Source organism: Siphateles boraxobius, unplaced genomic scaffold (assembly GCF_051911475.1).
Source record: "Siphateles boraxobius isolate OS27281-9 unplaced genomic scaffold, OSU_SipBor_1 6, whole genome shotgun sequence".
Taxonomy (NCBI): Eukaryota; Metazoa; Chordata; class Actinopteri; order Cypriniformes; family Leuciscidae; genus Siphateles; species Siphateles boraxobius.
Genome location: NW_027509186.1, coordinates 14719409 through 14746920, shown reverse-complemented (window position 1 = coordinate 14746920; position 27512 = coordinate 14719409). Strand labels below are relative to the sequence as shown.

The 27512-nt window shown below is 41.1% G+C and overlaps 1 protein-coding gene across 8 annotated transcripts in view; it reads left to right on the top strand.

Annotated features, from left to right (window-relative positions):
- Nucleotides 1–27512, top strand: part of robo2 (roundabout, axon guidance receptor, homolog 2 (Drosophila)) — a 516011-nt gene that overhangs the window by 116666 nt on the left and 371833 nt on the right. The window contains exon 1 of one of the 8 annotated variants that reach the window (XM_077207776.1): nt 2670–3448. The exons of 6 other annotated variants lie outside the window; for them this stretch is intronic. In XM_077207776.1, coding sequence (XP_077063891.1) covers nt 3343–3448 — 106 coding nt within the window. In that variant the 5' untranslated portion in view covers nt 2670–3342. Of the gene's footprint in view, nt 1–2669; nt 3449–27512 lie in introns of those variants that run through there. One more of the 8 variants, XM_077207770.1, reaches the window with a different exon arrangement.

Genomic DNA, 27512 nt, shown 5'->3' with positions numbered 1-27512 from the left:
GGAGGAGTGATCCAGCTCTCAGATTTAATCAAAAATATCTTAATTTGTGTTCCGAAGATGAACGAAGGTCTTACGGGGTTGGAACAACATGAGGGTGAGTAAATACTGACAGAATTTTCATTTTTGGGTGAACTATCTCTTTAACAGACAAAGCAATAGTAATGGTAAAGACATCATTACTCGTACCGTAACTCATACTCACACTCATTTTAATTGTTGTAACCACTTTTTTATTTTTACTTTTTATAATAATATATATTTTTTTTAAATACAGTTTAAATGACAACTGTATAGGGAAAACATTGCCTATCATGTACTCTGTTAATATGAAGGAATTGTTCACAGGGGTTTTACTCTTATTTTGAACTGTGCATTGAATTATGTTGTGTTTTACGGTTAAAGGAAATGTATGTAAACTTAACAAATAATGTCCTGGCAGAAAATGACAAGTACCTTTTCTGGTTTTCTACAGCTTGTTTTCTTGCAGTATAATATTGGCTTTAAAAGAATTCTGTTTTAAACCGAGATCTTGACTGAAATCTTATTTTGATACATGATGATGCCGATATTGTGATGTGGTGAACACACTTACTCTCTCAAACTGATTTTATATAATACAAACACGTTTCTTCAATATATCACATGAGATGTTGTTTAGTCTCTCACTGTCTGTATAATACATGAGATTGGTAAGTACATGTGTGTTAGTAATCACCCAGTGTCCAAGAGGGGTATCCTTGGTGCCAGATTAAAAATGCAAATGCAAATATGCAATGTAGTATTTGAATTTTGTCAGATTGTGTGTGCACAATTGGCAAAAGCAAATAAAAACTGAATATGCAGTGAATTTTGGTGCATCTTTGATAACTTTGACCGATTTGTCATTTTAACTAATTAAAAAAAGAACCAGGTCAGAGTAATTTGTTCATGAATTGGACGGCACATTGTGATGTTTGTTTGTTGTTGCCTGGAACCAGCAAGAACAACACATGCCATGTTGTTTGTTTGTTGTCCTAATATTATTTTATGGTGCTCAGGCTTTCGCTCTCTCTCATCACATTCAATTGAGAACTCAGCTAAAATAATTCCTTTTGCCGTGACACTGTAGATTCAGAAGTGACAGTGACTCTGCTGAATAGAAGTGTGGAAAACACTGTCAGTTTTTAATCAGTTCTGCCATATATACATCAACAAAAATATGCAGACATTCACCCCCCCCCCCCCCCCCCCTCTTTAAAAAAAGGAATACAACTGATTTCCAAACCTAGTGTGGGTTGCAATTTATTTTACAGTATTTGCACTTTCAATGTACTTACAGTGTACTTACCCACAACAATATTGAGTAATGTAAGGACACTACATGGGTTAAGGTTAGGTTTAAGGGTGTTCAGGGTTAGTACTAGTTACTACAATAGTTACATAGTATGTACATGTGAAACAGGAGTGTAAAATAAAGTACAACCCTAGTGCGTGTATTTGTAATTGTAATGGGAAGCAGAGGTGTAACGTCCAGGTTCAGAAAGTTAAAGTCCTCCTCAGTATTTTGTTTCAATCACCTGGATTTGCTAATTAGCACAGTTTTTCAGCCAGGAGATTGAGCCAATTAGTGAAATCAGCTGGCTGAGTTATTGGGTGGAATAAACATATGGCAGAACTTTTACTTTCTGACCCCTGGACTATACACCTCTGATGGGAAGCAGTACATGTGCATGTCTCTTTGTACAACCTTATATGTGTTTCCCTCAAGCACTAGGATGGGTAATGCATATCACTGACATTTAAAATAAACTTCTTTTGCCTCTCAGGGAAAAATGTAGCCATCAAGTTGCTTCATACTTGAACAGACATGATGAGAAATGTTCTTCAGGATGTAGAAAGTGTGAGCTAAGCAGTAAGATTGAGTGCCATATTTAGTCTTTATGTAAAATTTGACTGTGATGAAAGGGTACCATCAGAATATGTATTTTGCCATTCATATTGCAAAGAGCCTAGCATTGTCATTGGAATGTAATTCAAACCATTTGATTGACATTAAATGCAGCCAATCAAATGATTTATAGATGTACTGCAATGGTTGAAAGGGGAAGGTCATCTAGCGCTCATCATAAATCGAGACTTATTCATGTAGATAACATGACATTTTTCATATGTCATTGTTTGCTGTAACTGTCAGCCAAGTTATCACTAATGGCACTGCTGCCGCTGCAGACGTTATTTACGTGCTCTCTATGAATCCAAATGATGATAAATCTCTTGCATGTTTCATACAATCTAAAACCCCAAGCCCAGCAAGCATTCACACTCTGACAGCAGCTTGGCAAAAATAACAGTCTTTAGCGTAAGCGTTTCGCAAGTGTGTGTGTGCATGTGTTTGAGAGTTTCAAGCAATGTTCATTTGCATGAGCCCCCTGAGGACATTTAATGCTACTAACTTTCCACAAGCTGAGAACCAGCGTGTTTAGGCAAACCTGCTGACTATCGCAGTGTCCAACATCACTCCTTCTCCCCCCTACACTTATCTCTGTGAGTCTCTCTCTTGCTCTCCCTTTCCCTCTCTTTCTTGCTCTCTCTCTCACTCTCTCTCTCTCTCTCTCTCTCTCTCTCTCCCTCTCTCTCTCAGAGTTGAAGCCGAGAGTGTTATTAGTCTTTAAAGAGCCTCTCTGGCTTCCGCTGCCTCAATGTCTGTTATGATCAGAGCTCCAGGATTAGCGCTGTCACCACATTGCATCTCTCCGCCGTTCTGCCCTCACTCTACCTCTCTCCTGGCGCGTCCCTTGTGACCCACAGTGCATGTTACGCTGTTTTTTTTCCTCCCCACCTCCATCCCCTCGCTGGAAACTCCTCCACATAGAAGAACACGCGCTGTGGAGCTTCTTGGCGCGCAAAGTGGGAAACGAGAACGACAGTGTGGGAGATTTCTCACTGTGGACTGGGACAGATCCACTACTGCAGGGAAAACAGCGGACAGCTTTAGACAGCAGTGGCATCAGCGAGAGGGAGCGCGTGTGTGCATGCATCCATGCGCATGTTTCGAGGGTAGACAGAGACGCGCTTCTCACACGCTCATTCTCTCACTCTCGGATGATGAAGGCTCTCGAATCGCTTATGATGGAGCTTGACTGAGAAGCGGGTCTCACTCTCACACGTGCGCTCTTAGACGGGGGCAGAGCTCGGGAGCTCTTGGCAGCGTGGCAGAGGCACACGCACGCTCCACACTTGCATCTGGACTGTGACCGATGACCGGACATACACACCAGGTTCCGTGCGCCCCTCGTGCTCCGGCGAGCATACACACGGGCAGGTGAAGGACCTTCACCTTCGACCCCCCCGAGACCTCTGGAGATGTTCCTCTTCTCTCCTGTGAGACTCACTTTGTTTCTACTGGTCTTCCTGGATGTTCCCCATCCGTCCTTTCAGGGCAGGAATAAGGGCAGATGGAATAAGGGGGGTAAGTTTTGGGAAGACTCTTTCACCTCAGGAAGTCAGTGCTTGTTGTAGTCTGGTTTGTCTGGCTGGTTGGAGGTTTGATATAAAAGTGTGGGACAGTAATCGGAACATTATAGATCCCATCGGGAGATTCTTAAGAACAACTCATGTGTATAACTTTAATTTATTTAGAATTGTTGTTAAATATCAGATAATGAGTTTATATTTTTGGGATGATTTTTGTAGTTGTCTTTCTTTCAGGATGTGGTTGACACTTGACTGATGACATTGCTATCGTGCATCACGATAAAGTTTTTTCCTCTTGTCCCCTCAGCACTATGTTTCCCACTGTGTGTGCAGACGCTACTCAGCTAAAAGCTTTTCCACCACACTGATAGAATTTCACTTCCTCTGCGCTCTTCTGTAGGAGGTTATTGGGCTTCAAAATGCTGTTGAAGTAGACGGTGAGGGAAGGAAAACCCCTTGAGAATTCGGAGTCCTTGTGACCATGTGTGGAGCGCTGATTCTGTGTGCATGGATATGTGTGTGTGTGCTAAACCATAACCCTTGTTCCCAGTGCTGTGATTGTGGTATAAAGTCCTGTTTTACCAGGCTGTAGAGAGGTGTTAATAATTCAAAGCAGACCCCCATTCTAAGGGAGAACTGCTCTTCCCCTTCTCAGGAAGCATCTAATCCCCTTTGTGGGATTAAAGGGAGAGCGGTAATCTTAGTGGCCGCTCCTGGCGAAGGATTGCCGATGCTCATCCGAAGCCCATGGGTGTCGCATACGCAACAGACTCTCGTCTTCAAAGAGTCACCAGTCCTACGAGCCTTCGGTGAACGTGTCTCTCCCGTAACTGCACCGCAGTGACTATTCCTCATCTCCGTGTTGAATTGGCACGTTTAACTCCAGTCTGCGTTCCTACGCACTCCTGCCTTTTTTTTCCCCTCTCAGATTGTATCATGCAGAGATGGAGCTGGTTGGTGTATTCTTCTGGCTCTTCTGATTTAGCAGGTGACAGATGGACTTCAAAGCTGACTCATGTCTTGAGTGCTATCTGGATGGAAATCTGACTCGGGTTTGGTCAGACAGATTTGTTTGTTTCAAAAAGAGATTACCCCAAAAACTTGAAAATTCTGTCATCATTTACTCACCTTCATGTTCTTCCAAACCCATTATTTCTTCTGGGGAACACAAAATGAGGTGTTTATCAGAATGTCCAGGCTGCTTTTTTCACCAATCACAGCCACTATCATTATTTCCATTTTATAATTGGGACAGATAACTCATTTTGTGTTCTACACTATAAAAAAGTCCTACATGTTTGAAACAAAAATTTTGATTTAAGGGTCTAATTAAATTAAATCAAAAATGTAATACATTTATTAGAAGTCTTGCCATTTAAATTAATTTTAAGTAGTGATAATACATTAAGAGGCTCAGATCTCAGTCTGTGTTTTGTAAATATCAGTGATGTTTGCCTTGAACAGCTTCCGTTGAGTGGAAATCATGTTGCCATCTGTAATCTGAACACCCTCCCCCTAGTTTTAGCCGGTTTCTGTTTGAAATGGAAAATGGTATTGGCCTATACTTTCTAAATGGTATAATCTGTATTTCAGAGAGAGGTAAATAAATGTGATATCCCTATAATCTTTGGCTTCTGGTGAGATATAGGGATTTCCATGGAGCAATTAGGGCATGTTCAGAACAGCTGTGTGAATTCGGCTTCAGCTTTCCTCTGTAAAGATGTCACTGCATGCCCAATTACCTCTTCATGACACACTTGAAAAGGTGTAATTTTACCTGTGGATATGAAAAGATCAGCATGGGCGACTTGAGTGTTTGTTGATGTACTGCTATTACCAGCATATAGAACAATCCCTAGTACTAGTTTGCTCTGTGTGTATTTGCAAGTAATATCTCAGTAAAATCTGCATAATTATTGTGCTAAAATTGCAGCCCAGTGCTGTTATAGGTTTATTTACTTTTTTTTTTCACTTAGGCCTATGCTCTAATTTCTGATTTAAGTGTCATGCATTTCCAAAAACACCACTGGCATTGCAAATTTAGATAATTTCTCCTTACATTTCCCCCCAGTTATTTTCTGTGGAAATTTCTGTTTATGTTTAGGGGTTTCAGAAACCCAATGATGTAGGCTTAAAAAATAACTATTTTTTCCCTTATAAGTTCCTCTGACCAAACCAAAACCCAAAATGTAGGTATTATTTATGCTCTTTCTCATTTTTAAGTATATTTTTCAAACTGTTAAGGTGGCCTTGGGGTTTTTTTTTAGGCACCAAACAGCACAGCGTTAAGATCAATGCAAAGTTAATTATTTTTAAAACCAACAAGGAGGCTTTTGAAATCAAGGCAGTGTGAGATAATTTTTCTGCAGCAATGGCAATTTTTATATTAGCATATGTAATTGTGCATCACATTACAGGACATTAATTCTTTTTTTTGTTTACTTTTTATTAGTGCTTTTTAAAGGACTGAATAGAGAGAACCTCGTAGCCCTGGCCCCAGTTAGTGCTCTTAAATGTTTTAGTCTGTGCTTTTTGGTTCTGCTTCTGTGGTCTCCCAGGTTATCTCAACTTAAATTCAAGCATGTTGTCTCCCAATGTATTTAAATGTGACTGTCACCATGGACTGATAGTGGGGAATTCTCAGGGGCCAAGTCGGACTTCATGCGCTATCTCTCATTCACTCCCTGACATAAAAACACACTCTTGCGCAGTTATGCCCTCACACAATTTGTATGTACCAGTCAATCTCTCTATCCTAATAGAGGTTTATTCTCCTGGGCCACCTGAGGGGCATGGCATTTAGAGGGCAAACCGAACCCACTCAATGTCACCCTCCATCTGTTTCAGACCATAACCCAGCATTCCCTTCAAACTCAGCCTGGAAATAACCACTGCTGCCTTCTCCACCAGATATGTTTTTCCCTTTCCCGTTGTTCAGGTCACCGAGCCCCTGAAATGCAGTCCCTCCATATGGCCAATGGTGGACCTCATGAGGACTTGTAAGGCAGCCCACTGTGAGGAGACATTGAGACACACTCTCAGAAATGGTGCTGAATTCTAATACACTAGCCACACTTTGGTGTCTGGCTTCGTTGTGGCAGTCTGGTCCATGAAAATGAGCATAGACCCAGTGCTCAGAAGTGTAATTCTCCCTTCAGGCCTCTGTCTGCTTGTGACCAAGAAGCACCTTCATGCAAGTCACTGCTGCTGCCTGGAGACTAATGAGGAAAAGCAATGTCTCGCTTATGGATCCCAATTCGCGATCCCTTCCGACTAGGGAGTTTTGGGGTCCTGGGTGGGCAGATTTTCAGAGCGGCTAGAAATCGGAGAAGCAATTAACAATTCTCACAACTTGCGGCTCGTGTGGAAATGGATTTCAGGCTCTCTTGCGGGCCTGTGCTTCACTGATGTCTCCACGCTCACTATTATGTGCCTGCGAGACAAGTGATACCAACTGTGCACGGGAGAATAATAATTTCTCTGTTCCTCTGAACAGTTTGTCGCACAGGGCACTTGCAGAGTGCAGCTCAACAATGGCACATTCAATTATTCTCTCCCCTCGCTGTCAATGTCGCAACATCTCGACTGAGCGCCCCCAACCAGACCGTTGCTTTCATAACGGGTAATAATATCTCTCCGGGGAGCTGAAGTGTGGTGGTCTATGGGGGGCTGATACACTCGTACAGGACGTACAGTACATGCACAGAGAAGACACACCTTAAAGAAAGGGAAATGTATTACTAAAATGAACCATGCTCTCTCTCTCTTTTTTTTTTTTTTTGCAGATTTGAGTGCAATTTTCAACTTATCACAGTTTTGCTAAGGAATCAATCTTTTTATATTTGGGCCTTTTGCTGCTTTTTTTATTAGATATGGTAAAAAAAATGTAGCAAGGACATTCAATTATTGTGAATAAAGAGAATGGAATTGGGCCACATTGTTAGGCATATTCAAGTCTAACTTGCTTGTGCAAATGCCTGGCCTTAAACATGTCTAGAGCATGTTCTGCACCACAGTCAGTGTTGGGGAAGCTATTTTGAAACCATTTGGCGAGCAGCAAGATACTCCTGTTTTCAAGTTGTCTTACTATAGTCAGACTACTCTTTTGAGGCTATTGCTAGCAAAAAGTAGCTAACTACATTGATGCTATGCAGGGAGGCAGTATCGTTTTAATTATTTAACTAGTTTTAAGTTGTTAAACTACATGCTACTCCTTTGATGCGTGTTGCTAACTACATTGACATCAAGTAAAGAGGCAATATCTTTTTGATTTAACTAGTGTTTTGAAGTTGTTAATACAGTCAAGCCACTCTTTTGAAGCTAGTGGTTAACTGTCACAAAATGTTAATTCAGAGGGATCTTGTTTGATTATTGACTTTGTTTGTTTGGCTGTAAAACAATTTGAGCAACATAATGTGTCATTAAAAACAGCTATGTAACATTTTGTTATGTTACACTGCTAATTGCTGTTGCTATAGTTTGCTACTCAAGAAGCTACTACAGCTATTGTCACACTACTGATAAATGTGTTAGTAGCAGCACTACTTCCAGTTTATTATTCCCCAACATTGACTACAGTTCTGATGCCAAGTATTCAATTTAACATGAGGCAGATTGTCATAGTGTGTGTTCGTTTGAGAGCTGATCTGCTAACTGAAGTTTAACTGGCACATATAGCGATTATTCATGCTGGCCATATTTCATCATTGAAAACACCATGTTATATTCTATTTCGGGTCTTGATGGACAGCAGGGAAGAAATATTTGTCCAGATTGGACTATATGATCGGAGCACATCTGCCCTGCACTGCCCCTTCCTCTGAACGCTGCCATTTCCGTCACACTCTCTCTAATGAAGCTGCTGTCTAATTGCAGTGGGGAGCTTTCCCAACAGTAACAGTGTTTTATGGGAGATTTTATGCTGCAGAGATGACAGCAGAGGCTGATGGATGGGAGAACGTAGATTTTACGGCCTAAGACCCTCTCACCTCCATCTTCTATTCCTTCCCATTCTCCTTCTCTCTCTCTCTCTCTCTCTCTCTCTCTCTCTCTCTCTCTCTGTCTTGCTCTTTTTGGAGTCAAAGACACACTAACATGAGTCCAAAAGGGTTATACCAATCAAAAGTTTGGACATGCATAACTCATATTTTTTATTAGATGTGCTTGCTTAGTCAAGTAAAATAAACTGTGGTGTACAAGTCATCATGCACACAGTGTTCTCTGTCACAATTGTCACGTATGATACTTTAAATTGTGTGTTTTGTTGAGAAGAGGTGAATAAATCAAATTTTCTTACATTGAAGGATTGACCTGATCCATATCTAGAGACCAGAATGTCATAGATAATTGATATTAAACTCTTTTGATTTTGACCAGTAGACATTGTCTAGAAACCCCCTAGCAAACACTCAGAACCACTTAGCAACTGCAAAGCAACACTGACAACTAGCCAACCCCCCCCCCCCCCCCCCCACACACACACACACGCAAACACTCACACACACACACACACACACACACACACACACATATATGTTTGTACGTTGTTTACAAAAAGTACAACATTTAGTTCTTGCCATTTTATCAATTTATAATGATGATAAATTATATGGTGTAAAAAAAACTATACTACATTATTTATATCTCCATTTGTATAAAGTATTCATGTATAATATTTCAAGGATTTTAGAATAAGCTTTTGACTGGTAGTAAATGCTAATATAATAATGAAGCATTTTGCCCACAGATGGTCAGGCTGAAAATCTAATGGCGTGTGATTTCTCTCTATGCTGCTGAACTGAGATGCTGTTTTTGGTCACATGCTTTTAGTTTCATTTCTTTTGGGCTAAAAAGATTATGTGGTGCATGTCAGCTGGTTTTAAATTTATCTACACCCTTGCTGTGACCTCTTTAAATATCCTCCTTTTATTTTTGCTGTTAGTTATTTTTAAGTGCCGCTTGTCATTATAGTTGAAGTTTGGTAGACTTGTCATTATTTTGAAGCATCTAAGACTTGGCTCCAGAACTTCATTGCCACTTCATGATCCTGTTTAAAAAGCCCCCTACAGGATACACAGTGTCCAGTGACCCTCCTCCTTGTTCCTCAAATGATGTCACAGCCCAAATCATGTCATTAGACTTAAACATCACCAGCTCTGCTTGGACCGTAACCAGTGAGAAGATACCTCAAGGAATTATCTCAGTTTTTCATCCAATGGGATTCTTCCGCTGGAGGCGGACGGTCTCTAGGCCCGAAAACATCCTTCAGTTTGCATTAGAGCAAACATGTCACTTGCTCAGTTCCTCATGCTCCGACTTTGCATCATGTGCTTGCCTCCCACTCTCTGAGCGCTCAGCGCTATAAAACTTTTAAGAGATAAGAAGCTGTTTTTCTATTTCAGGGTCACCATTAGCTTAAATAATGCAAAGAATCGAGGAGGAGTGGCTGAAGGTCTACAGAGGGTCGGAACACCGTCTTGGATTAAATTATACATTGTTATCGCAGCTGGCGAGGCCTGTTCTTCCTCCAAATGCTTCGTGTCTCTGTCTTATCCAATAACATTTGGGAAGCAATTGTGGAACGCTGAGCAATCCTGGCCCAGAATAAAGCGAGATATTGGACCAGGAGAGATCAGTTTGCATCAAGCCGGGAATGTAGCGTGGACAGGACAGCTAAAGGACGATTCCCTGTGGTTTGTGGGAGAAGAGCACTCTCTGCTGAGCTTTCAGAAGTGGAAGTGACCCTGAATTTGCACATTCTTCAGGAAAGGAAAGTTCTAGTGGCTGAACACATGACAGTGTCCCTGAAATTCAGTCTTGGAAGTCAAAAGATGCAAATCTAGTGTTGCTTTTCTGGAGAATTTCACTAAAAACTGTCCAAAATCCAAAGACAACGAGCTTGAATTTAAAAATGGATTCAGAAATGCGTCTTAGTTACAAGGTCCAAAACTTTACATAATTTTTACTGGAAATTAAACTGTACATATAGAAAAGATACTTCTTGTTGAGCTTTTTTTAAGATCTGGAGGGGGAAAAAACCTCTAGCCACTTTTTTTTATAAGATTATGGGCAAATTTTTCATTGAGGTAAAAGTAGGATGCACTAGAGTCGCAATATATGTTTTCTTTATTAGGCAGTTTGTATGTCTCTTTGATTTTAGCCGAGTACATTGTTTGCATCAGCGAGACTATCGTTGCAATGATTTCAGATTTAATTAAATATGTCAATGATATTACAACTGGCAAATTTTTATTATCCATCCTGACTCTCATTTTTGCACTTAGTGGGTGTTAATGTTGGACCCTATTGTGTGAAGATCCCATTTTTGCAGAAAAATATGGAGATACATCCTGTTTTACTTCAATGTCATGACCCAGGGATCATCTTATCTGCTATATGATATTTCTGCATTATTAACAAAACGTATTCACTCTTCATTAACCCTTAAGACCTTAATTTACGCACTAATAGACTATAATGATAAAATAACTTCAGGCTATCAGTGGTCACATTGATAGATGAAGATTACTTATTATCATTAATATTTAATAGGTCATATTATCTTACACTGCTTTTAAGGAGATTTATCATTTCATCATGCAGGAGTTTGGCAAGTTAGGACTGAATTAATGCAAAGCTGCAGCCTTGAATTAACAACTCAAAAAAAAAATACATATATGAAGTTTGATTCTGTTTGGGCATTTCATATGGGCACGTTTCATAATTCATTGTTCTTGAATAAAGAAAGGAGTTGAAGGGCATGAAACTTTTTGCCAGCTGAAAGCAAGACAGTGACAACTTGCTTCTGGTTCTAAAGAGATTATTTTGGGCATTGTGCAATCAAAATGTATTTTGTTGAAAGCTTTTGAGCGCTCTGGGGAGATGCTGTACCAGCCTAATGAATTTCATGTAAAAAAGTGCCCTAAGAAATTGTATAACCAGGATGTTGAATATTAAATAACACCCACATGATACTCAAATTCCACGAAACTGTGCTGTTAAAGTCAGTGCTCATCTTCACAGGCTTAAAAAAACCTAATTATCAGAAGTTTACGAATATGCTTGGTGGAAGCTAGCACTTTGAGCTTGAAATACCTGCAAACAAACAGCCGACAGGCATTAGGGACATAAATGGCGTTGATGTTGCACAGTAAAGGCTGAAGTCTTCAAAAATAACTTCTTGTTTGACAACTCTTTGTCTTCATCCGTGGTCCTTGTTTTTCATTGTCTGCCTGTAAAAATACTCCAAAGCCGTGGTCTAAATATAGCTATTAGATCTCAATGTTGCTTATCCTATGATCTGACTGTTCAATACCGCCTGCAAATCAGTTCCTGTTACCAATTTCCTGCTCATTCTGCGCCCACTTACAAACTGAACTTGGGACAAAAGACACCAATTGTGTGGAATAAATGCCTGGGCGTAATGGCGCTAACTGTGAGCTGTGCTAATCCTTTGCCGGCCCGCTTCAGGAGGCGTCCCTGCGTACACTAAGCTCATATTCACCAGCCCATTAGCCTCCTGCGCACGTCTGCCATATTAGATTAGAGTGTTTATTGTCCAATTTATCATGGGCGCTTTGTCTGGCCTGAAAAATATCTCCCAATTGCCGAATATGTAAGGCTCGGCGCTTCGGATATTGAACACGAAGAATATTAAGTAAGCAACGTCAACACATACTTTTAGTATGTCACTAGACGCTGGTGAGGAGAGTACAAGCCAGCTGAATGAAAAAAAAAAACACAAAAAAAACAAGGGGACAATGAAGACACTGAACTTGAAATGTCAATTTGAATAAATGCTAATTCCAAGGTCTTGTTTTGAGACCCAGAGCCCTAATCTATTTGGCAGGGAGTACAGTCTGCGTACACAACGTTATTATGTCAAACACAGTTTAGCTTAGCCGCGAAGACGCCTCAACTCCCTAACGTCTAGCGGGAGATGCTGCGGTTCTAATGTGACGGCCTTGTCAGTTTTGAGCGATGATGAGGAAGGTGAGCGTGGAGACTGGATTTGGTGTTTAATGACTGGTAAAATTGTAAGGCTGCATTCAAGGTGACCCCCGCTGAGGTGACTAGAGGCTGGGTGACGGTAATCCTTCCTGCCTCTTCGCAGCCCTGGTGGCTGTCACCAACACCAAAAGGCATGTAATTATACTTTTATTTAGCTTTACGAAGCGCCCTGTATCCATCATCCACTCTGCAGACTCGGTTGTTTAGCTGAATGCTTATTAAACATGATTATTTTTGGCTTGCTGAACTCAAGCAAGTCTTAGTGTGTAGATCTACTCAGCATGCATATGCAGCACAGGCTCATTTGAAAACCAGGCCTATGCATACATTTTTTCAAATCTCCAAAAACAAACTTATACAAACAATTAGTTTCAGTTTCCAGCTGAAATTAACACTAGTGGCAGTAAATCACCAACAACTTTTTGGTAGATTAATGATTAGTAAATACTTATGTTTGTGCAGTACTACGTTGGGACTTCAAAACAGTTTTTCCATAGTGCATGCTGTTTGTATCACATAACCAGTTCCATATGAATGGCTTTATGATGTGGTAAACTTGCTCGATGGCTCTATCACTGCATTGCACTTGCGAAGTGGAGCGCATTGGTAAATAAAAAAATAACTAAAATGGCATGGTTGCGTTAGCAAGTGTGTCTTTATCTCATGTTTGATTTTGATAACACCATCGGTTATAGGTTTAGTGTAGGTTCTATGTTATTTTTCAACCATTTACCTTTTAGCGCCATTCACCCTACATTTTATTTTCAAACTGCCGCAATACGTTCAACGACCAACATAAACATTGCCAGATTAACGTTCATCTGTTTCGGATAAAACTACTTGTACTTGTACTCGTACTTGTAGTGTTCCTAACATGACATATCACTTTGAAAGTGTTGTGTAACTCTAAAGAAGCAACGTAATATTATTTTGAAGAAAGGACACCACAGACTCTTTTTCAAAATGAGCCTGGACTGACTATATATCTGATGTGCTCTATCACTTTAAACCGGAAGTTACAGTGAAACTTACGTTAAAGTATTTGGGTTTTTATATTTGATAAAGTCTCAGTTGTAAGTCTCAGTCAAATATGTTAATTTTAATACAAAATTCAAACAAAAGTTATTTTGATGCTCTTCAGATCTTGTGATAGATCGATGTAACTGCCTCTGTTCAGACGCCAGCATGGAGTGAACTGATCATCTTTTCCACTTGACTGCTATTTATAGCACAATAAAAATAAATAATTGAGTATTAGAAGGTCTGTTAAAAGTTACAACTCACTAAAATGGATCATCTCTCGCTGTATTTGGCCAATCAGTATTTCAGTTGTAGAAGGTCATCATTTAAAACACATGATGAACATCATGTGACTTGACATTACATTTACCTTTTGGAACGTCATTGAATTTCCATAGTTTGTTACTTAGAAAAAAATACTTTTGAGAAGAGCATATCGCTAAAATCATAAGTATTTTGTTCAATATATGCACTATTTTAGAAATGCCTTGAATTTAAAAAATCTGTTATTAGCTATATTTCCATCCAAAGTTTTGAATTTAACTTATGCACAAAATTCAAATATTGCATAAAAAAAAAATCACAATTAAAGCAACGTTTCCATCCAGTGTGCATAAGAGAACCAAATCAACACTTCCTGGAAAATTGGAGCAACTTATCTGTAATAGAGTGCGCAGAAGAAACACAATAAATGCTGTCATGTTGTCTTGCACTCGGATGCCTGGTGTTTGCAAACACAATCGTGTGAGACACTTCAGGGACGGGAATTAAACCAAATCATTTTAATGACAGACTTTGGCTCAGGCATTTCAGAATGATCAAACCTGATTTTCAGACGCTGTGCAATGAAATTTGGCCGCTGGTTAGTCCAGCTATCCAATCACATCCTCTGTTCAGGCAAAGTCATGTGACTTTTTTGTAGCACATCTGGGGATTTATTCGGTAAGTGTTTTTCCATCATAGTTTACGCGAATGTCTTCTTATCGGATAAAAAACATTATCCACCTCAATTGAGTTTTAGAATGTTTTCGCATCTTGGCTTTACTATCCAGTTTTTTTTATGCAATATCCCAAAATGTGCGTACGAATAGGTGAATGGAATTATAACTGTTGATTTCTTAAATTCTTAACATCTTTTTGAATAAGTTTCCTGATTCTGTCAGAAAATTTAAACTTTTGAGCCCCTTTTGTTTTGAGCAACAAGTCTATGACGGCCACGGCTTTAGTTGGTTATAGTCCAAAAAGTGTCTTTGTCTTTGGCAGCCAATGTAAGCAGACATCAACACAACAATCTAAAATAATCAAACAGCAATACCTAAAAACACAATAAAAGATCTCAATACATTCAATTATACCTCAACATTTAGATGATTACATCTTTATTATACCGATTTGGAGTTGACTCCAAAAGTTCACTTCCTTGTTCATTCAATGCATAAAATTTGTGCTCAAAATTTGTTTTCGGGCCAAAACGGCTGGAAATGATGGACTGTTCATGACTGTCATCATCAAACTGAGTTCAAGCTCAGTGAAATGATAGAAGACATCACTTTAGCATTATCTTGCTTTGAAGCTCTAAAGAAACAGCCTTGACAAAGTGAAATGTCTGAATATGTAACGCTTCAAAAAAAAAAAAAAAACACTCACAAAAAAAAAAAGTGTGTTTTTGAAGTGCTTTAGCTTGGTGTGCTCCCACCGGCGTTTTGTGGTTAGCCCGCGTCAAAAAGCAGGCAGAGCGGATGAACGGACGCAGGGGAGAGAGCGCAGGTTCACCGGCAGCCGGCCTTGACACTATTAGCCTGGGTGACACATTAAGGTTCTCTTCAGTGTGTAATTTGTTTTTGTCTGTCAATGTGATGGATGTCTTATTTGTTGGCACTTCTTTTTGTGCTTTAGACACATACAAATGACCAACGAAGAAAGGAACAACCAAAAAAAAAAAAAAAAAGGCTGCCCCCGGAATCGGTTTAAGCGCACTTCAGAAGGTGAATGAAAGTACATTTGTTTTAAGCTACATGAAAACAGTACTTTTTATTTATATATTTCTTTACTTCCTGTTTTTTAAATGAGGTAATTAAAGGAAATGGACAGGTCGTGTTCAGGGTAGACGGAGGCGAGGGGGTTTTGGTGGCAGGTGGGACGCAGCGTGAAAGGTTTCGTTACGATTAGCGCGTGAGGCAGAGCTGCGGGCTGACCGTTGTATTTATCACCTGTCACTCATAGCAGGCGCCCACAGCAGCTCACCTTCACAGTACCTTAAATGTCACAGATCATACCCCCATCGTGCTCTCTCTTTCTCCCTTCCTCACCCGGAGCAGTTTAAACCCGAATGAGTTTCTTGTTCGCAGATGTCAGGGGCTTTTCACCTGTTGTGTGTCACCTGAAGCATTTTCGTTTTGTTTGTTTTTTTTTAGATGGAAATGGTGCCTTAAACTGCATTTTTATCATGCTTTTGTGGTTAGTTTTTCTTTAAGAGCATAATCAATATCATCAAGCACTATACACTGTATTATCAGTGGGCACTATTTCTGGTTTCTTATTCAGTTTGTTTCATGTTTCATTTTAGTACATTCTGCGTCGTTGCTTTTAGAGGTCATCACATGAACAAACAGAAAAACTGGTCTCAACGAATCCTTTTGTCGGAGAAAGTGTGAACAACAATATCGATGTACTAACCTATGGCAGTAGATAGTTTTGTTTCCGTTTTATTCAATTTTAACATCCGAATGTTTGTGAGAGGACGGAAAAAGAAATTAGATGTCAAATTGCGTGTTTGACATCGGTTATGTATGGTGGCCGAGAGGTGCAAAACAAATCAAAATTATAAAAACAAAATAACAATTATAAAAACAAAATAACAATTCAGAAAGCACAACGACATTTCAGAAAACACAATAACAATTCAGAAAACACAATAACAATTCAGAAAACACAACGACATTTCAGAAAACATAATAACAACTCAGAAAACACATTAACAATTCAGAAAACACAACGACATTTCAGAAAACATAATAACAATTCAGAAAACACAATAACAATTCAGAAAACACAACGACATTTCAGAAAACATAATAACAACTCAGAAAACACATTAACAATTCAGAAAACACAATAACAATTCAGAAAACACAACGACATTTCATAGAAAACGGAAAAGGTAGGTACATTTTGAGAATGGCAAACTTGTCGCTGATTGGACGAGACACCTGTCAATCAAGCTTTACAGGAAGTAAGAAATTGAAACGTTACTTTGAAGAAGGACATTCATATGCCGTGATTGTGGACATGCTGGCGACATACCACGACATTAAAATGAGCTTGTGCTCAAATGGCTTAAGTTTATCGCACCCATCAACATGCCAAAGATAGTTCGGTCCCATGGAGTGATATGCAGACATCCCAAGTCTCCCGGAAGTTCCCCGCATATTGATAGCGGCCCCCTGATGCCCGCAAATTAGTTAAAAACTCGGAGCTCTAGAGAATCTAGAGCTTGCGAGCTCCAAACCGTGTAGCACACGGCAGAGAGGTAGAGACAGAGAGCGAGAGGCCTTGCGTGTGTGTGCGCCTCACAAAGCGCATGTAAATATTTTTTAGTAATCTTGTAAATAGTTTTAATATCGGGGTATGTCGCCAGCATGTCCACAATCACGGCACATGAATGTCCTTCTTCAAAGTAATGGTTAATGTGTTCCATTTTCGCATTTAGCAAAACAAAGTTGATCACAAATTTCTTACTTCCTGTAAAGCTTGATTGACAGCTGTCTCGTCCAATCAGCGACAAGTTTCCCATTCTCAAAATGTACCTACCTTTTCCGTTTTCTTTGAAATGTCGTTGTGTTTTCTGAATTGTTATTGTGTTTTCTGAATTGTTATTGTGTTTTCTGAATTGTTATTGTGTTTTCTGAATTGTTATTTTGCTTTCTGAATTGTCGTTGTGTTTTCTGAATTGTTATTTTGTTCTTATAATTGTGATTTGTTTTGCACCTCTCGGCCACCGTAGTTATGCTCATCTTTGGTAACTTCTTTTGAAGTAAAACAGCTTTATGTTCAACGAAGCACATAAAAAAGACCTGAACCGGAAGCGATGCAACTGTTTTACAGAATACAGAAGTTTCTTGCGCTTAACCTGTAGGCTATTAGAGAAATTTGAGAACGATACTGATAACGTATTTAAACACTATTATCTGTTTCTGTCATTATTGAGATTAAATGCCTGTTTCAGTAAACAACTTAACTGGAGTTTTGTTTTAGTATAATTTTATACTAGTATAGTTTCTATTACTGTTATTAGTTTTAGCTTTTATTGTTTATATTTTCTGTTTATTTCTATTTGTTAAATTGTATGTGATTTTTTTAGCAATATTTCCATTTATCTTTAATTTATTTTTATTTCAGTAATTTTAGTCCTGCAACTGTTGCCTTGAAAACTAACAGGAAAATAAATTATTATTTTAATAAAAATGTATATTTATATAGTTTTTTTATAGTTTATATTTAATGTAGTTTATTTTATATAGTTTATTATATTTAATAGTTTTTGTTAGCTATACTGCTGAACTGTACTGTAATGATGTGGAAATTTAAGGGGCCGTTTGCATGACAACATTTTTAAGTGAAAACAGAAAACGTTTTATGCGTTTTGGCCATTTACACGGCAACAGCATTTTTGGGGGCCTGAAAATGCAAGTTTTTGAAAACGATAGCGTTATCGTATCAGTGTAAACTACAAAAATGCACATTTGTGAAAACATTGACGTCATACCCATGCGTATAAAGTTTTCTGTCTATTGGCGCTTAGTGTTTCTTTACAAAGTAACATCGCCAACTACTGGCCTGGCATGAATAATACAGCATTTTTTGATGTTTTAGCGGATCCGTGTGAACGAGGATCGTTTTGACAACATAGTCGTGTACCTGAAAAACGTGAAGGAAAAACCTTTTAGTTTTTAGTACATCGTTGTCATACCCTTAATCTGATATTGATAAAAATTAATTATGTTGAAGCCGACGTAAAATAACTAAATGGAAAATGTACCTTACTACATTAATTAAAAAAATATCATTAATGATAATTTTACTTTCATTTACATTTTACATTTATTCATTTAGCTGACGCTTTTATCCAAAGCGACTTACAATTGCTATATATGTCAGAGGTCGCACGCCTCTGGAGCAACTAGGGGTTAAGTGTCTTGCTCAGGGACACAATGGTGTCTCACAGTGGATTCGAACCCGGCTCTCTCACACCAAAGGCATGTGTCTTATCCACAGCGCCATCACCACCCCATTTACCTTTACTGATTCAATAACATTAAAAAGTCACAGTTACCAGTCAATAATAATATGAGCATTGATATATTTTGCATATTTTTGAAAGCCTCAATGAGCACATAATATATATATATATATATATATATATATATATATATATATATATATATATATATATATATATATATATATCATAAATGACTAAACTCTGGAATATTTGATTCAGATTGGTCAATGCCAGCGTCCCGCATGTTAGCCCGCATGATGTCAAATGACTTCTTGAAACAGCTGTGCTAGTTTCATATCTCTTGAATCACTCTCCGATCACTTTCTTCCCATCTTTTGCTTTGCAGAAGTCCTCCTCCTCACCCGTGTCTATTTTGTGATAACGATCAGCTGACTGTACTTGCGTACTGAGCATTATATAGTATACTGTATTCGGGAGAAGCATTTACAACACTGTTGTCAGTGGAATGACGTGACGTGAGTGGTGACTGTATTGTGAGATTGCAGATTCATTACAGTAAGACATTGTGTCAAGCGTGAACACTGCCCCGTCGTATACCTGCATACACGAGAAACTTTGCTGGCATTAATTCACACTTCAATTCATAGCATTGCAGAGTCCAGTTACGTTTATAATTCTCAGTTGTAATTGTTCTCTTAGCTCTGTAGTTACAAACCTTGTTAAGCAAGAGCCGTTTACTCCTGACACCTGCGTGTGGCGAGTTTTCAAGCGATGTGGATGAAATGAAGTGGTTGCCGTTTGAAGGAGACATTGCATCTGACACACTCTTTGAAATGAGCATGTGTCTGATGTCAGCAGCAGTTTTTGGAGGCAATTACAACACTCGGGTCTCACCGAAACACCTCACCCAGTCTGCAGGGCGCACGCGTCTTCAGATAACACTCAGAAAATAATCCCACACGTTAGCCTCATTAATTCAAGCGGCGCTGAGTTGCTGTTTTAGTGCTTTTCCGCTCAGAAGCATTTTAAAAAGACATCGCAGGTTAGTTCACTCAAAGCAATTTCAGCATGATATGTTTTTATGTGATCTGCATCTAAATGAGTATTGAGCCACACTGCAAATGAGACGAGAGTGTGAAATTAAAACTAGGATTAGTTTTTACAGGTCTGCTTCCTTCTGTGACATTATAAACTAAAACACTGAATACTTTGGGATTTGATGGTTACGATCGAGCCTATGCAATAAATCATAACAATCACATACCAAAATTATTCAGTGTTTTAGTTTATAATGTCACAGAATGCAGCAGACCTGTAAAAATGAATGCTAGAGATGCACTATATATAGATGGTCAGGTTGGTAGCAGACAATTAGGCTACATATTTTTATTATTTAAAAGTTCATGCTCAATAAGGATGCATTTACTTTCATGCAAAATACAGTAAACATTTAAACATAATATCACAATTTGTCTTGCGTAGGCTATTAATTGAATATGAATTTTTTTATTAATAAAAAAAGAATAATACAATTTAATTTCTGTGATCAAAGCTGAATTTTCAGTATCATTACTCCAGCCTTCAGTGACACACGATCCTTCAGAAATCATTCTAATATGATGATTTGATGTTCAAGAAACATTTATTATTATTATCAATGTTAAAAACAGTTGAGCTGCTTAATTTTTTTGTGTAAACCAGGATATTTTTATTCAGTTCAAAAGAACAGCATTTATTTGAAATTTTAATATTTTATAGCATTATGTTGACATTGTCTATACTGTTATTTGTGATACATGTAATGTCTCATTGCTAAATGAGACTATTATAATGTTAAAATCTTACAAACTACCGTATGTGTAATGATCTTACCGACCCCAACCTTTGAACGGTAGTCTATTATTTCTTTATATTTGTGAAAGTTTGTTATACTTTATATAAATTTGTTATACTTTTCATTGTAAGTTAAGCGCTGTCCATAGGCCCGTATAATTTCTTTATTTCAATGGTAGTAGGTCAACATTAATTAAATATTTGTGAAATGAGAATGTTTTCTAATTTGAAGCATGCACATCTTTTTTTTCATTTTTTTTTTGTAATCAATGTCTCAAAATATAGATAGATATCTAATATCACTCAATAATTGGCTGTCGGCTTCAGCGACGCTTTCCTCACACACACACACATCTGTTAGTGGCCTTCACCATTTGCATTGCACCCTTTGAAAATGCATCTGTCTTGCCATGTGCTTTGAGCTATGGAAAAGGTGATGTATAATATATCAATGCAAAGGGTCAGCAAGTCATGCTTCATTTTTTTTTCACCAGCGTGCTCTAGGTTGACATGAGTTGATGCAGTTATTCATTATTTAGAGATGTAGTTGGATGCCATCAGATCCATATATTTTTTATTGTCACTTCTTTGTTTATTTTGTGGAAAAAATTTACATTGTAAGAGTACTTACAAGCCTGCCTGAAAAGGCGCTCAAAACGGGTTGTATTAGTCCTTATAACAAAATAGGGAAGCCTTTGATTTGTTTGTGAACTGTGATACAAAATGTTTAAGCTTGCTCCAACATATCATAAAGTGCAGTAGGCTAAGTATCGTACAGCTACTTGAATTAGCAAGCTGACCAGTGGCGGTTCTACATTGAATTACACCCTGGGCGAGACCACCTTCGAGAGCCCCCCCAAAATAAATAAATAAATAAATCACAAAATTATTCACAAACAGTCATATTTTATTATAACAACATAAGATAAAGAGAAAATAATATTTCTCAATTGCACAAATCCAACATTGTCAAAAGACAATGGACACAATTCTGCACAAACTATGACAGTGTAAGTTATCAGAACTTAAATATACACTACTATATACATAAATGTTCCAAAAAATATATACACAATCATATATATTACAAAAATAACAAGAGCAGAGAGCAACAATAATATAAAATATAATATAAAAAAATATACAAATAATATACAAATAAAATATAGAATAAATATTCACAAATACTTTATCACACAAATGTGAAAACACACTAAAGAGAATGTAATTATTACACTATTGCACTAAGAACAGAACATTGGCTGTCATGATGAGGCCATTATAACTGTGTCATGAATATTTTTCTTGACCTCAACTACAGAGGTACAAATTGAATGTTTCATTAAAATGTCATTGTACCACTGTAGTTGAGGTCAAGAAATGTATACATGACTTGAAACTACCTAGAGATTTGAAAATTCCATTGGCTAATTACAGGGCCTAACGTTAACCCAACTGATGGAAATAAATCATAACTGAACTTGTAACAGTTTTGTTGCAAAGCACAATATTATGGTGAAATTAGATCTCGTGTGTCACGGGTCAGGGTGTGTCACCGGTCCCTCTCTGTTGTTTGTTTTGGTCCTGTCATTTCTGCAGCTTGTGACGGTGGCAATTAGCACAATCACAAGCTGATCTTCTCCACCTGTCTCTCGTTTCCTCTACCCTTTATATACCCAGCTGTGTCTACCAATGTTTGTCAGTGGATTGTTTTGTGTCGCGTGTGCGTTTTCCTGTCTGTGTGTGTTCGCTATTCTACTTACCAGTACCTTTGATTCAGGAAGCCTAGACGTGGGGATCGGTGTAGGTCTGTTCACCTGCTGGATCCTGTTCTCTTCTCTGGCTGGATATTCCTGGACTCTCCCTGTCAGTCGGTGGTCTCCTCCTCACTACACGTCCGTAAGAGTGCGGGCTGTCCTCATCGGAACCACCTATCAGAGAGGCTTCACCTTACTTCACTGTGTCACAAGGACTATACATTGTTCACCAAGTTTTGTAATAAACTTGATCCACTTCTCACCACTGCTTTTGAGTCCTTCTCATCTATATACCCCAGAGCTCACGACAGAATCCACTGACCACGATGGACTCAGCAGAGGAGACGGAACTGCGTCGGGCCATTACCCAACATGGCGTTCTACTTGGACGACAGCTGGAGGAATTAGCAGCTTCTCGCCAGGCCATGTCAGAGATGTCACAGCAGCTAGCTGTGATTACACACCGGCTCGAACAGTTGCAGACCAGTCCTCCCGTGGCGCCTACAGCACCTGTTCCACTTAACGCTGAGGTGGCAGCGCCTCGCCGGTCCGAACCTCGACTCAACCCACCTGCTTCCTACTCTGGTGAGCCTAATTCGTGTCGCTCATTCCTCTCGCAGTGCTCATTGACTTTTTCACTCCAGCCTTCCTGTTTTCCGACGGAGAGGTCCAGGGTTGCGTTTGTTATCATGCACCTAGCGGGGCTTGCGAGAGAGTGGGGAACAGCCATGTGGGACAATGAGAACGAGTGCTGCTGATCTTATGAGGAGTTTTCTCAGGAGCTTCGCAAGGTTTTTGATCGATCAGCATTGGGGACCGAGGCCGCCTGAGCGTTGTCGCTGTTGCAACAGGGGACTTGCTCCGTGTCGGAATATTCAATCGATTTCCTTACACTCGCGGCTTCCTGTGGGTGGAATCGCAAGGCACAGTGGGACTACTTTCTTCACGGTTTAGCGGATTACATCAAGGATGAGATTTATTCCTTGGAACTGCCCACATCACTCGACGGGTTGGTTGATATCGCCATTCGGGTCGATAACTGGATCTCCCTTCGTGCTGAGACACTGAGGAGGGGGTTTCCTCATGATGTCAGCAACAGCACACCAGTCATGAGAGGGGCTGCTTCACACCACGTGGGATCCTCGGAGGAGGAGCCCATGCAGATTGGGAGAGCTCATCTCACCGTTACAGAGCGCCGTCATCGCTTGACTAATAACTTGTGTCTCTACTGTGGAGAGGCGGGACACATGGCGGCTGATTGTCCTATAAAGAAAAGACGGCCTACGTTTAAGGGACAGAGGACGGTGAGCGCCACCACAACACAACTACCATCTGGTGGCCAGGCCATTCTTCCGGCGTTTCCACAGTTGGAGGGGGTTAACCACCAGGTGTCGGCACTTATTGATTCTGGAGCAGAGGGTGATTTTATGGACATTGAACTGGCTGAGCGCTTGGGCATCACACGTTCGTTCCTGGCCGAACTGATTGCAGCCAGAACTCTATGTGGTACCCTTCTCACTGAGATTACCCAGTCCACTAGGCTAGTCAACCTTACTATTTCGGGCAATCATACCGAGGAGATTCGTTTCCTCCTCATACATTCCCCTTCCGCTCCAGTGGTGTTGGGGCACACCTGGTTGGTTAAACATAACCCGCATATTGACTGGACACTTAATTTAGTGTTGGCATGGAGTCCTTTCTGTCTGTCTCATTGTTTAATGTCGGCATCATCACCTTTAATGTCTGTTTCTACCCTACAGGAGGAACCGGTGAACCTGGCGGGTGTACCGGAGGTTTACCATGACTTAAGAGCGGTGTTCAGTAAGTCACGAGCTGCATCCCTTCCTCCACACCGCCCGTACGACTGTGCGATTGAATTATTTCCTGGCACTTCTCCGCCTAAGGGGCGCTTATACTCGCTCTCCGGTCCTGAGAGGGAGGCCATGGAAAGATACATCAATGATTCTCTGCGAGCCGGTATAATTCGACCCTCTTCCTCTCCTGCCGGGGCGGGGTTCTTCTTCGTGGGGAAGAAGGATGGGTCGCTGCGGCCCTGTATAGATTTTCGAGGGTTGAATGACATCACGGTAAAGAATAGCCACCCTTTGCCATTGATGTCTTCAGCGTTCGAACTCTTGCAGGGGGCGACTATCTTTACGAAGTTGGACCTACGCAATGCTTATCACCTGGTTCGGATTAGGGAGGGGGACGAATGGAAGACCGTTTTTAATACCCCCACAGGTCATTTCGAGTATTTGGTCATGCCTTTTGGACTCTCAAACTCCCCGGCGGTCTTCCAGGCACTCGTTAATGACGTGCTCAGAGACATGGTCGACCGGTTTGTATTTGTGTATCTCGATGACATCCTGATCTTCTCCCAGAACGAGCGCGACCATGTCCAGCACGTCAGGCGAGTGTTACAGCGGCTGCTTGAGAATCGTTTATATGCCAAAGTGGAGAAGTGTGAGTTTCACGCACGGTCGGTTCCGTTCCTGGGTTTCGTTCTGTCGCCCAAAGGCATCCGAATGGATCCAGCCAAGGTAAAGGCGGTTGCGGATTGGCCCACCCCAGAGAATCTCAATGCGGTCCAGCATTTTCTGGGGTTCGCCAACTTTTACAGGCGTTTCATTCGGGGTTTAGGCAGGTCGCTCTACCACTGACAGATCTCACCTCCACACGAATTCGATTCTGTTGGTCAACGCAGGCTCAAGAGGCGTTCGAAACCTTAAAGAGACGCTTTGTTTCGGCTCCCATTCTCACCAACCCTGACCCGTCTCGTCAATACGTTGTGGAGGTGGATGCGTCGGAGGTAGGAGTGGGGGCAATTTTGTCTCAGAGGTCCCCTTCGGACGACAGAATACACCCATGCGCTTTTTTTTCTCATCGTCTAACTCCTTCGGAACGGAATTACGACATCGGGAATAAGGAGTTACTGGCTGTTAAGTTGGCGCTGGAGGAGTGGCGTCACTGTTTGGAGGGCGCGGGGGTTCCATTCATAGTTTGGACCGACCATAAGAACTTAGAATACATCCGTTCCGCTAAGAGGCTAAATTCCCGGCAGGCTCGCTGGGCATTATTTTTCGGCCGATTTGATTTTAACATCTCGTATCGCCCCGGTAGTAAGAACGGTAAGCCCGATGCGCTCTCACGGTTGTTTGAAGTAGAAGTTGGATCCACCTCTCCAGTAACCATCGTGCCTCCCAATCGGGTGGTCGCGGCGGTTACTTGGGGGGTGGAGTCCAGGGTCCGTGAGGCGTTACGCGACATCACTATTCCCGCGGGGTGTCCAGCGAGTCTGTTGTTTGTGCCGGAGCCGGTCCGAACTAGCGTACTTCAGTGGGGTCACTCATCCAGTCTAGCTTGCCACCCGGGAGCTACTCGAAAACATTCGTTAATCAAGCAGCGGTTCTGGTGGCCTTCGATGGCGCGGGACACTCGAGAGTTCGTTTCGGCTTGTCCGGTGTGTGCGGTGGGTAAGGGCTCGAATCGACCCTCAGCAGGGCTACTGCGGCCACTGTCTATCCCTTCGAGACCCTGGTCACACATAGCCATGGACTTTGTCACAGGTCTACCCCCATCTAGTGGCAATACCGTGGTCCTTACTGTGGTCGACAGGTTCTCGAAGGCGGCTCATTTCATTGCCCTCCCCAAATTACCTTCAGCGAAGGGAGACAGCGGCCATTGTCTTAGACCACGTTTTTCGCATCCATGGCCTCCCGGTGGACGTGGTCTCTGACAGGGGTCCCCAATTTGTGTCTAGGTTTTGGACAGAATTCTGTCGACAGTTGGGGGCGACTGCGAGTTTATCTTCCGGTTACCATCCGCAGACTAACGGTCAGGCTGAGCGAGCAAATCAGGACTTGGAGAGAGTCCTGCGCTGTGTGGCGTCGGCAGAACCGTCGACTTGCAGTTCTAGATTAACCATGGTCGAGTACGCACATAACTCACTCCGGGTCTCGTCTACGGGTTTGTCGCACTTCCAGTGCTGTTTAGGCTACCAGCCCCCATTATTTCCCTCCCAAGAAACCGACGCCATTGTTCCATCTGCGCAGACGTTCATTCAGAGATGCCTTCGTACGTGGAGGCTCGCCAGAGAAGCCCTTTCCCGGACTGGCGAAAGGAACAGGGCGTCGGCGGACCGTCACCGGTCTAGGCCCCCACTTTACGTGTGTGGTCAAAAAGTTTGGTTGTCTACCAAGGACATTCCCCTCAGACTTCCCGCACGCAAACTGGGACCCAAATATATTGGACCGTACATTATAACCAAAGTGCTTAACCCGGTGACGGTTCAGCTCAAATTACCCCCCCCCAATTTAAGAGAATTCACCCGGTGTTTCACGTTTCCAAGGTCAGGCCCGTTATTCGCTCCCCACTTCAGCCCCAGACCTCTGCTCCGCCGCCTCCCAGACTCGTCGAGGGGTTGCCCGCCTACACGGTGCGTAGAGTTCTTGATGTGAGACGGAGGGGTAGAGGTCATCAGTATCTGGTAGACTGGGAGGGTTATGGTCCGGAGGAGAGATGCTGGATTCCGGCTCGGGACGTGCTGGACCGCGCTCTCATTGACCAATTCCATCGGCGTCCTGGTGAGTCCTCCGGGGACGCCATGAGGCGTCCCTGAGGGGGGGGGGGGTTCTGTCACGGGTCAGGGTGTGTCACCGCTCCCTCTCTGTTGTTTGTTTTGGTCCTGTCATTTCTGCAGCTTGTGACGGTGGCAATTAGCACAATCACAAGCTGATCTTCCCCACCTGTCTCTCGTTTCCTCTACCCTTTATATACCCAGCTGTGTCTACCAGTGTTTGTCAGTGGATTGTTTTATGTCGCGTGTGCGTTTTCCTGTCTGTGTGTGTTCGCTATTCTACTTACCAGAGCATAAGCATAACAAGCATCATAGCAAAAAGGCTAAGAAACGTAAGAGATGAGTTACCCGCAATTAACATTAGCCCTTCATTCATGACAACATGGATACCGTAATCATACCACAGAGAGAACAGTTGCATACCTTTATCTTTTGATCGTTTCTCCTCTTCATCTTTTCTTTTTTTTCTAAATTGTTCACCTGATGGCTTTGACCTTTTCCTGTCCATCTCTGCTTATTTGGCAATCGACAATCAACAAATCCCCCCCCCCCCCCCCCCCCCAACACTGTGTCACTAACGTCACGAGTCACGACCAGAAGTCAAGACTAAACCAATTCACCT